This window comes from Rhipicephalus sanguineus, chromosome 3 (assembly GCF_013339695.2).
Source record: "Rhipicephalus sanguineus isolate Rsan-2018 chromosome 3, BIME_Rsan_1.4, whole genome shotgun sequence".
Taxonomy (NCBI): Eukaryota; Metazoa; Arthropoda; class Arachnida; order Ixodida; family Ixodidae; genus Rhipicephalus; species Rhipicephalus sanguineus.
In genome coordinates, this window is record NC_051178.1 from 134,719,915 (window position 1) to 134,734,354 (window position 14,440).

The 14,440-nt window shown below is 44.4% G+C and overlaps 1 protein-coding gene across 10 annotated transcripts in view; it reads right to left on the reverse strand.

Annotated features, from left to right (window-relative positions):
* Positions 1 to 6,878: 6,878 nt before the first annotated feature.
* LOC119387201 (ras-related protein M-Ras) overlaps positions 6,879 to 14,440 on the reverse strand; it is a 91,080-nt gene continuing 83,518 nt past the window's right edge. For 2 of the 10 annotated variants that reach the window (XM_049413425.1, XM_037654511.2), the window contains exon 4: positions 6,879 to 12,699. In XM_049413425.1, coding sequence (XP_049269382.1) covers positions 12,627 to 12,699 — 73 coding nt within the window. In that variant the 3' untranslated portion in view covers positions 6,879 to 12,626. The remainder of the gene's footprint in view (positions 12,700 to 14,440) is intronic. The other 8 variants (XR_007415397.1, XR_007415398.1, XR_007415396.1 and 5 more) reach the window with 8 other exon arrangements.

A 14,440-nucleotide genomic window follows, 5' to 3' on the forward strand; every position in this document is an offset into this window, starting at 1 on the left:
GCGCAATAGAGCTGCATGGGTGGGAGCATGCAAGGCGATAACGCCCCGATATGTGGCGTGGGTATAGGCAAGACGTTCCGTGATTCATAAGAAAGTTTGGTCTTGTCAGATAGCACTGCCTGGCTGGCATTTGCTCGGGCACAGGAGTGCGCCTGATAGTTCCCAATGACTCGTTACCTGGAGTCCACAGGAGGGAAAAGTGGAGTTGTGTGCTTGTGTCAAGTGAAGGATACAAAGCGTGAGTGAGCCAAGGTCAATGGGCCTAAATGGGGCGGTCGAGAGAAAATGTTTGCATACCTCTATAGGCACTGTTAGTCATGCCAGCGTTGCAACAGCATGTGCTCGCAACTTTGCGACTCGCAGTCATTTAGAAATATCTGTTTGCCTGTGCTCATGTGATGCCACAATCGTTTAGATGTCGTTCTCACCATCGACTTGATGTTGCATAACTGTATTCTGCAGCTGACTACCAAACGAGACACAAAGCAACCGATGTTCACACCGGCTAGCACGACCTGCCCGTGGCCGCACCAAAATGCCCAACGTTTGATCCTGCTTGCTCTGCCATCACCTCATACGAAACAAGCAGACATTAACCTGATTTGTTCACAACCTTTGCGACTACAGTTGCCTAAGATTGCGATATCTCCCTAATGCGACTTATAGAAGGCAACAGAATACGGTGGCATTGGCACAAAGCCTCTGCTCGGGGCAGTTCGTTTAGACACAGTGGCAGACGAAGCACTTAAACTAGTTGCATCGTTATTGTAAAAAAAAAAAAAAGAAAAAAAAAGTGAACATGGGAATTTGTGGCTCACGTGGAGCTCATTGGGTGTTGCAGCATGAAAATGTTAACCGATACCAGCACGAGGCCAGGAAGCCAGTAATGTGGTCTTTGTTCCTGATGACATCCAGTGTAACACACCTGTATATTTCCTGCACTCATTCTGCACTGTGGCCTTTAATGGAATATAGTTGTAGAGTGGCAGAGGCAGGGCGCCCTTACTCTTCTTTCTAGCGTTCCTCAGCATCTTGGTGTAGTTCCCTGTTCTGCTGCCCTGACATAAAAAGTCATAGCTTTGCTGCAAGAGCAAAGCAATGAACGCGATGGCAAGAAATTGGAATATCACAAGAGGAACGCCAGAAGGACGCACAGGTATACAGAAGACAAGCGTGAACTAACAACTATCACATTTGTTACGTCTTTGTGCTTGTGCAACGCGCGGCGATTGTCGACAATGGAAAGTCAGACGCTCTTAGATATTTCTTTTTCTTTTGAACTGTGGCGCGTGGAGCGACCCCTCTGCGTCTCCAGCCACACGGTGGCGTCCGACGCAAGCTGTGCCCCGTGTTCTTTTTCTTTTTTTTGTCCCACATCACAAGTCGGTACAGAAAGAGGCCACTTTGTCATGCACGTCTCAAGGGCAGTTTTGAAATTGAAAAAAAAAAATGAAGCGCGATAGAAAACAAGCTCAAGCTCCTCCGAGATATGTGTACCACCAGTGGTCAGTTGTGTATATAAATAGCTCGCCGTTATTTCGCCAGCACATGCATGGCGCGTGGCCAAGTTGTCTAATGCATCGCGCTGGGGAGTGAGGGGTCGCTGGTTCGAATCCCCGGTCGGATGCTTCGGAATTTTTTCTTCTGCTTTATTTTTCTTTGTGCCTCTTTTATATATACATACATATACATATCCGGGACATGACGGCGACGACAAAAATCCGCGGGGTGTCCATATAATCGCTACTACAATAATATCTACACTGAAGCATGGAATTTCAGTCGCTTAATTAGCACCCCAACGAAAGGCGCATCCCGCAACTACTAAAATTCATAGGGCATGTAGCATGTTTGGCATGCACCTCTCTGTCAATCGTTCACTCAAGGCGGAAGCCATCGCAGGTGCAAGTGCTCTGCGTTCCATGAACTGCGCTCGCTGTCTCCTCTTCCTCTGTGCGAATCGTACGCTTGTTTAAGCACTAGGACGCGAAACTTTGAGCACATTAGGTTGTGTAGCAAATTTGGATTTGTTTTTTTTGCACAACAGTCTAACCTTGCAGCAGTCTAGCGATGCTGAAAACTGACGTGGTGTGTGTGTTCTGCTATGGCTGTTTAAGGGAAATCGACTGTTTTACATCGAGTGAGAATAGTCCTTTGTGGTTAACGTGTATGGCAGTATGCGCATGGTTTCATTCTTTGAATGTGCTTATCGGTGACCAGACTCGATATGGTAGTTCCAGCGGGAGGTGTACATTGCCTATATTCAGAGAAACTCTGTCAGATTCAGAGACGGCTCCATACGATTTGGTATCACATGTATGTCTTATCCCGCAGCTATCTTGCTTTTTTTTTTATTGCGATAGCAATTATATGGACACGCTTGGCTGATTTTAACGCGATAGCGTTAAAGAGCTCGTATCGCAGAAATTCCGCCGTCGGCGTCGGCACCGTTGGTTGTGAGCGAAAAATCATCATCTTGTCCTGACCGAAAAATCGAAAAAGCTGCAAATAAAATAAATAATAAAAATGTTGGGTCCGAGTGAGAATCGAACCCAGGCCGTCTGCGTGGCAAGCAGGTGTTCTACCACACAGCCACTCCTCTGCTTGGAGCTGCGCTGAAAGTAACTTTGATGCTTCCCAAAAATACGCGTCCTGTATACGGGTGTCACAGTACGAGATGTAATATGGCAGTAATATTGCGTGGTACAAGCGTACATTGCCATCGGGCGTCACACCACGTCAATATCATAACGACTTGGTGGTTTAAAGACAGCCACCCATTACAAAAGGCACACACATTACTGCGCGTATTCCCTTAAGACCACGTAGTGGGTGCATCGCAGCTTCGAAAAAGGTTCTCGCGCATAAGTGCTCCTGGTTTAAAGCATGCTACCCATTACATAAGGCACACACCTTAGTGCGCGCATTCTGTTAAACACTCGTAGTGTTCGAAGTGCGCACTAGGGGCAGGATATTGCTATCGCGTTCAACTCTTAAAGGCGACGCTTAAGCGTCCCCCAATTTTTTGCCATCGCCGTCATGTCCGAGATATGTATATGTATGCATATATATAAAAAAAGGTACAAAGAAAAATAAAGCAGAAGAAAAGAATTCCAATGCACCCGACTGGGGATTCGAACCATCGACCCGTCGCCCCACAGCCCGCTGCATTAGACAACTCAACCATGCCCATGAATGCACCGGTGAAATAACGACGAGCTATTTATATACACCATTTACCGGTGGTGGTAAGCAAATCTCAGAGGAGCTTGAGCGTGTTTTCTATCATGCAACGCTCCTAATTTTCTTTCATTTGAAAACGGCCCCGGAGACGCGCACGACAAAGTGGCCCTTTTATGTATCCACTCGTGACGTGGAAGGAAAAAAAACAACAAAGAACACCGGGCACACCTTACATCAGACGCTCCCGTGTAGCAGGAGACGCAGGGGTCACTCCACGCGCCGCAGTTTAAAAGAAAAACAAATACCTAGGAGCGTCTGATTCTCCACTGTCGACACTTGCAGACGCAATGCTCCTAATTTTCTTTCAATTTGAAAACTGCCCTTGAGACGCGCACGACAAAGTGGCCCTTTTCTGTACCCACTCGTGATGTGGAAGAAAAAAGAAAGAACACCGGGCACACCTTACATCAGACGCCCCCGTGTGGCAGGAAACGCAGGGGGTTACTCCGCACGCCGCAGTTTAAAAGAAAAAAATATCTAAGAGCATCTGATTCTCCATTGTCGACACTTGCAGCGCGTTGTTTAAGCACAAAGACGTAACAAGTGCGACAGGTGTTAGTTCATGCTTGCCCTGTGCATGCCTGTGCATTCTTTTCGGGCGTCCTTCTTTGTGCTTCAGCGGCACGCTGCAAGTATTGAGCTGCTTCTCGTTCTTCGTGTGACATTCCAATTTATTGCTATCGCATTCATTGCATTGCCCTTGCAACGAAACTGTGACTTTTTCGCGATAGTAATTATATAAACACTCCAGGCGAATTTTTCGGCTTCGCCATGATCTTCCATATCAAGCCCAAATCGTGATTACACCACCCTGCGCGTCGTATACTCTACGTGCGAGTGAAAGTGCACGAGCACTGCCGACGAACGGGGCTCGAGCAGAGATCAGACGAGGCGAGCGTCTCCTTTGCGCGATGGGCATGTGGAGATAGGAGCCGGAGGGTTGGGGAGGGGGGGGCTGCGTGAGTCCGACAGGAAGCGCGTACTTTGTACCATCGGGTGTGGTCACGTGTGCTGCGGTATCGTTAGAGGGGATCAGTAGACGGCTCATACCTTTGTAGGTGTTGCGCTCTAATTGCAAAACTTCCGTTGAAGCAAAAGCTGTGGGGGATCCAGAGTGGGGGGGGGGAGGGCGGTAGGGGCGATTGCACCCCTCTCCCAAAGCCTGTGCCAGCCCCCTCCCTTCAGTGCCTGTCGTCCACCTCCTTTGCCAGGCAGCCTGTTGAGTTTGCCCCTTTTGTCAGGTTGCTTTGCCTACCACTGCCTGAAAGGGGTAAGGCGAATCTTGTCCCCACTCTCTACCTCTCTCCTTATCGCTCCACCCTTTCCTGCTTCCCTATGCACATTTCCAATGAAGGCTTATTAGGCCCCGCCATTTAGGCTGTTGTAAATATGTGTGAGCCCCCTAAAATGTACTGCTGAGGCGATGGCGTCAGCCTTTGTACTCTCCCCCAACCCCAAAGTAGGCACCTGGATCCGCCCCTGAGCCATAGATAGGGCAGCGGCTCTTACTGCAGCGGCTGCGTTTCCTGAAGTAGTGAGCTGCTAGCCTATATTTGTATAAAATTCCTATTTCTTGCTATCGGATTCATTATTTCGCTTTCACGGTGAAGCTGTGATATTTTAATCTAACGTGCGACTGTTTTCGATGTTGCGCGTTTGTGGAGAGCAAATGGTTCGGCTGGGCAACATTAGAGTTACTGTATATGCTACCTCAGGCTCAACAAAATTTATTTTTTCATGCAAAAAAAAGGGATGTTTTTTCAGGCTGCCGCATTAGTCGAGCATTCTTGTGGCATTTTCAGTGTACAATGAATCCTTTGGTAACTATGCCTTGCATGAAAGGTAGAATTTCAGTTTAACGAAGTTTCGATATAACGAAGTAAATTGCCGCTTTTACCAACTTCGCTATATTTAGGTTGAACTGTACTCTGTACTATTCAAATGGGATTAGGTCATTTTTATTTTTTAACGGGCATACTAGAAAGTGACATCATCGAGTGACACGGTGTCTATCCATCTTGACGTAAAACGAAGTTCTGTTTCACCCAGGGAATTTTAGCAAAAACACTCGGGGAAAACCTGGAAAACTCGGGGAATTTAGAAATGTCAACTTGGTAGACACCCTGTTAGGTAAGAAACTGCTTAAGACCGACAGTGCATTAAAGTCCACCATGGCCGTTTGCTCAAACTGCTGCAAATTCACATATCTCTGTCTATCTTTAATCAAGCATCACTGTATCAGTGATGCTACTGGCTTAGGCCACTTTGGAGCAGCTTTTGGAGCAGGCAAAATTGCATTTTGGAGCAGCAAAACTAGCTTTTGGAGCAGGTGCTCTGCCTTCAACAATTCATTCTGAGCCGAAGAATTATTTAAAAAGTAATAAACGTCGACCACAATAGCGTCGACATCCGAGCCAATGGCACTCAAGCCGCGGGCAAATGAGTTGTGCACTTTGTGCAAGCAGCACCCTCCTACATCCATGATGTCAGGGTATGCTGACTGCATCTTTTTTCTGAAGCTCTTCATTGCATTAGGGCCATCCGTAGAAAAGCAAATGACATTTTTCTGCGGCAGGTCCATCATTGCTCTCCGCACTTCACTAGGCAAAATTTCCGAAGTCACAGAGCCCAGCCGGAAAGACTGTAGGTGTTCCACAACTCGCTGCATTTTGTTGAAGAAATGTCTAACTACAACATCAAGTTGTTGGCACCTCTGTTCAGGAAGAGGGGTCTCGTCAATGCTAACAGATAAAACCACATCCGGCTTGTTCAGCTCGTCAAGCACAAGTTTCTTGAAATACGGCCCGAGGCCATCACTAACTATGTAGGATGCCTTGAACCTCTTACAACTAAACTGCTTCGCTGCTTCGGAATCTCCAAACATCTTGGGAAACAAGGCAGTTGCTGTGTCGGCCCACGAGTATGGGATGCCCTTGAGAGTCATGCCAAGCACAAACAGTTTCTGCGTTTGTCACGCGGTCACACTGCAAAAGGTTCCATGGACTGCCGAATTCCAAAGTCGGCTGGATCGTTTTCGGCCGCTGCAGCCCACCGAAGCGTCTCAATGACGACTGGTAGCATCAATGTGCCGTTTCATGGCTGCATGTCGCTTGACTGCTGCTACGCCATGTTACCTACAGTTGATGCTTTGATTACAAAAAAAAAAAAAAAAAAAACACAAAACGCAGTTCGTTCGTCCGCTTGACAACACCCGTTCGTCCGCTTGACAATTGATATTTTGTCTCCATTTTCATCACTATCATGGAGAACGTCCGCGTACGTCCGCGTACAGCGCGAGGTCGCTCTCAATGGGGGAACCTCATGTAGTTAGTTTCATTTCTGAAAGTCGGAGTAGACCCCTTTGGCGCAGGCTTGGCGCAGGATCGCCAAATTTTGAGGAAATGTAGCAGGTTGTAGCAGCCAGGGCACTTTGGCGCAGTCTGGCGCAATTGGCGCAGCGGTAGCATCACTGCTGTATTGCAAGGTGCAGGGCTAAAACCTTCTGATCACAACAGCTTACACATGCACTCAGTACAGCCCAGTTTATAGGCAATATCTAAACTATCACAGTATTTAGCGAATTATGCTTAAACAGTCCTGAAGAGATAGCGCTGTCTGTGTAATGTACAAACAGGTGGAAATAAGCACACAATATTTATAAGACAATGTCTGTTTTATGAACTAAAAGATACATTCTGCACCACAGGCAACAGGTCACTTTATAGAGTATAAAGAATGTAAAGGTAAACATAAAGTCTGCATAATTTATATTAACCAATAATAATAAGAGAACGGACACTACCATAAATACCGCCGACCAGCTGCTAGGCTGATATGTAACACTTAAAATGTGCAAATAATCCTTACACCTCAATAAATTTTTGTGAAGATGACATTATGTGGCCACTCCAACACACGCTCAACATCAAAGTACTAACTTTTGGAACCACGTGAACAAAAATGGCATCATCTACCTCAGAGCACAAGAAAGCCTACGGTAGTTCTCTGCATTGTCTGTTCATTCTGACCTGGCTTAACTGAACCAGAACTGAAATCCCAACAAAATGCTTACAGTGCACACATGACTGAAAAACACCGGTGTACACTTCACTAATTCAGACATTACAATGCTTAATAAATATATATTAATTTAACCACAGACATCTAAGCCAGACTAGACAAGAAGCACAAATGAAAATATCAAGTTTCACTATCAAACAGCTGCTGAAAAAAAATATTGCATATAGTTCAAGTATGTACCATTAGGGAAAAAAAAAAAAGACTGCACAGCTTCAAGTCAACAGTAGATAGCACAGTGCAATTTGGCTGTTTAATCAGACAAAGGGGCAAAGGGGTGGGGGAGTGCTCACAGTTTATCAGAAGTTGGCCCATAGACATTTATCATGGCCAGTAGCTAGCAGAACTGCCCACAATGAATATTCAGTGCAGTAGTGGCACTTCATAAAATAATTCCATCTTTTTGAAAACACTGTGTAAAACTTCAGGAGCACCTAGAAGATCATAACCATTCCTTGCATGTACTGTTAGGTAGAAGCCAGAAATGTGCGAGTCATAAAGTTTGAAAAAATATCACCAAAAGTATTGTGCAAGTATGAACGCAAAAAATTGTGATGTCTCCATTTACAGTTAGCTGCAAGTAATCTGGTCAACCATGCGTCGTTAACAATGTATCGTGCATAAAGAAAGAAAAAAAATATATATATATATATATACCACATTAGCGCCACCTCACTTTGATATTTGGATGGCCATCTCAAGGATTGTGCCCTTTGCCGAACCACAGCTGCAAACTGCGCACAAAACACCTTTGGAAATAAACCTCATCAAGAAACCAAGGCTGTAACGCGCCGAAGTGAGCACTTTCTTACAGTGATTAGTAAGAAAGTTGAACGTGTAAAACGGGCTTTCAGTTCTTTTTGCCCTTGTGTTTAACAACGATTAGCAATATAAGACAACAATGCCATGGAATAAAATACACACCAACACAAATGTTTACTGCTGTGCTCGCCACGGTAAAACCAAACCAAATCTCATTTCATTCGAGTCTCGCTTGCGTGCTATAAATTGCTGCCAGCAGAGTGCGTGTGTTATGACTCTCTTCTCACATTACAAATGAGAAAAATTACGCAAGGCAGGAGCTATGCTGCGCTTGCTCTCTCTGTGAGATACTCTTATTTGAAAAAAAAAAAAAAAAAAGAAGAAGACAAGAGCAGACAAAGCTAATAGGTATGGAAAGCAAAGGCTCCGGTTAAAGTTCTAAAGGCAAGAAGACATCCGGGGCTTGCGTATACACCCACACACACACATATATGTACTAGTATATACACAACAAAATATACGAAAAATAAAGGAGAGGAGAGGGGAAAGGTTGAGAGATAAGAAATACAACTGTTAATACACCTCACCATCACTGCACGGAAACAGGTACAAATACACCACATGCACAAATCTGAGATCCCTCAAGGTACATTCCATTGGCCACTGGGTGCTGCTTCATTTGGCAAAGCAGAAAAGGCAAAGGCCCAAAGATAACCGCGGCTATAAGGTGTGGTTGGCAAGCAACAATATGAATGACGGAATAGAACACTTGTGAAGGAGCCTCAAAGCAGGCAAACAGCCACCACATTGCTTGGATTTTCATGAACTGAGGCATAAGCTTTTTCTTAATGCCAACAGTAGCATAAAGGGACACCAAACATATATAGTAAAGTTAGTAGAGAGTTCACAGCATTGAATCAAAAGTGTCACTCTTGCCAAGCACAGGGATCTTTAAATAGAAAAAGAAGACCAACCTGTACAGTGCAGCACTGGCACCACTAATGCAAAAATACAAAAACTGTTCCCAGTGCATCCCACTACCCAGGCCAGCCTGACCAAACCCACACTTACAAATAGGCCTGTAACAGCATGAGAAGGAGCTTGACTCCTCCTCTGACTGTATACAAGCACGTGCCCGAAATAGCAAACTAGGGCTTCACAGAAAAACACATTAAAGTGAACAAAAATAAATTCTGGTTTTTGGAATGAAGTTCACGTTTTCTCTGCTCCCTGCGACTTCTAATGTCCCATTTTATGAATGGCGAAAAGTAGCCAATAACAGATAAAAACGATTGCAACATTACACACAAACATGGACTCTACTCTCTGCAGAGTTTGGAAGGAGTAAATGCGTTTCACGATCATTGATACAGTACAGTATCGAAGCCAAATTGTTGTCAATTGTAATATTATCAGCAACCGAGTTCTCTCTTGAAGACAGACACAAGCACTACGGAGTTGCCAGGACAATAATATTAAAGTCGTGCCTGCACTTAACACCCCCATTTAAATGTCCCTTCATGGCATCAATTAAAAGGTGTGCTTTTCACATTGACGAAACCAACCAGATGTAGTCAAACTCAAATGCTTTGTTGTGTAAAAGTGCAAAGGCAGGTCACTGAATGCTTCTTTACCAAGTAAGTCCAGTACCCTAGGTGCACATTATTACCCAAGTACCATTACCATCTAATTGAATTTGTCAAGCTTCGCAATACCAGAAAAGCCATGCCCTCCAGATAAACCATCACATCACTTGAGTACACGCGCTATGTGACCGACTACACATCACTAAAATTTCCTTGATTATAATTGAATGCTTAAGATTCTTGTCCATCAAAAAGAGTTCACTTTTCTCTATGTGCCCGATTATATATTCAATGCATTTTCAACTGTGTCACCACACGACGGCTGTTAATGGTTGCAGGACTGCTTCGATGTGGCGTAGGGGAAGTACAGTGCTTGCTAACCCTGAAAGCAATGCACATATAACAGGCACAACTCTCGCTTAATAGGCTGTGTACCATTGTCATAGTCTTGGCGATTCCTCAAGATATGTGCTTACGCTTTTTTTGGCAATTTGGTGCACTGTCGTCAGCAGATCTGTTTATTTCAATGTTTCTTTTTAGAGCTATAACTTCGTCTTTTAGCCTTTTGCTAAGGAAATTTTCTTTCAAGATTGCACAAAAGTTGGGTCATTGTGCAATTTTTTTTTTGGTGGGGTGGAGGGGCTTACGATAGTGTGTGTTCTCTTGCACAGAAGTTCAAAAAGAAATACTACTAATTTGATTAAAAAGCCATGCTGTGTATACATGACATTATTAACATCATACATAAAGCTGCTATAAAATTTTCAAATAGAAGTAATAAGAATGACATATTTTATTGAGTTTGCAAGTGAGTGACTCATTTTTACGATGCATGTACTTTGGTTTCAGTGCTTTGGTACACTTGTTGGCCTTCAATACTATAACTGTCAATCAGCCTTTCGTAAAGACACCTCAGAATGATAGACTAATGGAAAACACAAATAAATAAATATCTGCTGCATTTGCACACAGGTTTAGCCTCTGAACCACACAGTGGCATTAACATCGCGAAGCATTAGCAATGCTGCCAGATAAAAAGCAAAAAGTTGTCAGCACCATTGTAAATCTTGAGCATGACTTGCCAGGAAGGAGTGTGCTTGCCAACATTGCTGATATTCATCAGGCCTCTATCAAGATAGCATTCCACCAGGTAGCCAAATATGCAGCCTTCTTTCCTACCCTTATTTCTCCACCCCAGCGTAGAGTAGCAAACAGGATACTCGCACCTGGTTAACCTCCCTGCCTTTCGTCTTTCTAGGGTTGGTACAGAATGTCTGATAAACATTGAAGGATTTCAAGGATTCTGAAGGCCAGAATTGAAGGAGGGGCAAAATAAACCTTATGCATTTTATAATTATTTTATGAATCCTCAAATCTCCTTCTTCTTAGCTGCAATTTCTTTGCCTACAGTGACTACCTCAGTCTCATTTTCTGCCCTTTGGAAGGTGTTTGCCTTGGCTAATAGAGATGCATCATTTTTAGCTTCGGCATCTTCACAAAATGTGGCAGCAAATTCTCTCGAGTAGTTCAATGTTTTACGGAGTTTGGACTTTTTTATTCTAGCATATCAAGCTCCAAAACACATGCCCTCCTTTTCTTGCATTCCTCCAAATACTCGCTGTATCGATGCCTTGTCTACTGCACTGAAAGCTTCATCTATTTTGTGATTTGGACAATTAGCAGCACACCACTATTCCTTACAGAATCGCAGATAACAAGTTAATTAAAAGCAACAGCTAATGTAAGAAAATAAAGACAGCTATGCTGCTTCTGCGGCTCCAATTCATAAGGAAGGCAGGTAAAGATATGCTGAACGTGTGATGTTGAACATTAGCCCACAGTCGGCAAGCTTTACCTTGTCTGATTTTTTGCTTGCAGACAAGCCAAGTCCCCAGGCATGTGGTACTATTCTGGACACCATTGAATTCGCCATCTCGTCAGCTCCGATTGCTCCAGAGGGCGGCTGCAGTCTCACTGAATGGTTCGAAATGCTGTTACAGCAGATTGCCCTATTGTCTTACTTTTTGCTTCTTGACACTTTTCCATATTTGCCCTGCCCGCTCACAGTTGCATGGATTCAGGTGAACACTAATTTTCAAGGAACTCAAGGAGCGCATGCATTTCGAAGTAGTCTCAAGGGTCCTTAAATTCTTTTTTCTAATTCCAAGGTTTAAGGATTTCAATGAGCTGCACACAGCCCATTTTTCTCTCAACAGGAATGATACCATAATGAATAATTTAGCACCAATAACAAAGAGAGCTGGAGGGGCTGAACAGCATACCTGCCACGTTTTACACACCGTAACTGTATTTACTCAAGGTGGACAGCTGAGAATTAAGTCCTGATCCCATGTTTCTCTTGTAATCACCTGTTTGTGCCAAAGCTTTCACATGAAGCACACATAAATGCTGCCAAACTGCCTACTGAAGTCAAAAGAATGGCACCCAAAAGCACGACTGTACGGAGATCAAAACATGACAAAAGTCAAGATGGGCAGCTTAAAAGTTCATAAACATGCCCATTCAATATGGCCACTCAAATTATGTACAAAGCCTTGTCGACAATGCTTTATGCTTTGAAAGTGATCGTGACAGCAGCCACAGTGCTCCGATGTGTTCTTTGGTTAGTTTGTTTCATTCCTCAAGTGAAAACAGGGATGAATAAAATGGCTGTACCGACGAACACTGGCACGGCCAGCTGCACATGAAAAGTGACTGTGGCTGTGACGTGTGACAAGAGGACAACCACAGCACAGTATGCCGAGAATCACATCAACGCTGCCTGCTAACTCATTAGGATTGGTTTCCTTTAGCTGCCAATATGAATTCTGTGACGTACTAAGTAACACATCCCCAAAAGGCCAGCGAGACCAAAAGAAAGAGAAAGTTGTGCCCTGCCAGGCAAGAAAGGGCAGGAAGGGTCAAGAAAGGGCACACCAGTGGCTCACGGCAGGCTCGTTACAGCAGGGTGCAGCGGGAGTTCTTCCACCACTTTCTCCGTCGCTTCTGATCTAGCTGTGGCGGTTGGTTTCTGTAAGGGTTTGACCATGATAAACAGCAGGCACGAAGGACCACACTCTCTAAGGAAACAGCTTCCCCTATGTTGGCTAAAGTTAGTTGCGTTGGTTTCTATGGCGCATAAGCAACCAAGGCTACAATGTGCCAGCCACAAGTTAATGTTCTGCGAAAAGGTGAAATGAAAGGAATAAAAGGAACAAAAGCTTCTTCTACAGTTTGCTTAAGATTCGTGACATCTTCTAAGGAGACTAGTGCACGTTTGAATAAGGTTAAATATGGATTGAATGGTGTTCATACTTTTTTAGTTTGAGAAAAGAGTTGTGTTTTTATTTCTCAAAGGCTGAACATGTCATTAGGGTTTCATTCACAGTAAGAGGCTCTTTGCATGGTCTGAAGCAATCCAGTTGTTGCTCTCCCCTCAGCAGTTGCGAGTTTGGTGTGTGTACTATGCAAAGTCAACGTAAAATCATTTCAATAAAGCGTTCTTGGTGGGTACACAACTTCCATTCGCATAGAACAGGTTTAACGATTGCACTTAAAGGTCACGGATAAATGATGAACCATTCATCACATACTATTTCATGGCCACTTTGAGGCTTCAAGTATGACCCACACTGTGCTACTTGCAGCGCACTAACAAACACAAATTCGCTCTCATTCCAAGTAAACTTAATGACATCAATTGTGTGCACACACACATAGCAAGATATGCCTAACATAAAACATCCATTTAGAACTAATAGCGAGCGGTGACATTATAATCAGTTACAACCTAAGGAAATGTATACGCTCCACCCACAGAACTGCGGCACATCTGCCACTCACCTTTGAAAGACACTTGTGCTAGCTGGTTTCCACTCAAACTAAAATTAACTTTTCTTGACTAATGTAAATACTACGCATATTAGCAGTTAATTCATCGTTGCTACCTGAAACATTGTTTGGCTGAGCAGTTATGTCACAATCCCCAACGAAATTTACCAGGATGTTCCAAGTTTCCAAGCTAAAACCGGTGACACAAGCCTTTATATGGAAAAGTCAACTATCTGAAACGCTTGAGAAGTGCTTGATGTCACAAAAATGAGCAAGCTCTATTGGATGGAGCATTTATGCAAACACTGTGGGAGGGACAACGATGGCTGTGGATAGAGCTGACATTTCTTTCTTAAAGGGGTACTGACACGAATATTTTCAGTTGTTTTTTTGCGTCAAATGAAAGTTCAAGCCCTCAAGAGCCTAGAAAAGGTACAGTCAACTGCCGATTTTTCGGACGCCCGATTTTCCGGACATGCTCGAAAATTCGGACGCTTTCGCGGCACCGTCCCCAGCCCCATAGACGTCAACGGTCAAGAACGTCGGAAATTTCGGACGCTAAAACTCTTCGGCGTCCGATTTTTCGAACTTTCTGCGCAAATTGCAGGTCCGAAAGGCAATAATTGAAGCCCCCACCTCTGCCGCGCCTATCATCTCGTAGGTTCGAACCAGCGCTTTCGCGAGTCGACCTGTTTGCGACAGTAGCAGAGTCCGAAAGTCAGCTTTGTCTCGATGCTTTGTCGCGAAAGTCAGCTTTGTCGCGAGTGTTATGGGGTGAAGCGGACCGGAAATTCAAAGGGGCCGCTATCACGGCGCCGTGCGGCGATGTCGTTACGGATAAGCAGTGGAAATGCACGGAGGCGTGATGGCGGCAGGTGGCAAACGCACCAGTACGGCTCAATTGCTGACAAGCCTTACGATAAGCATCTTCAGTCAACTGC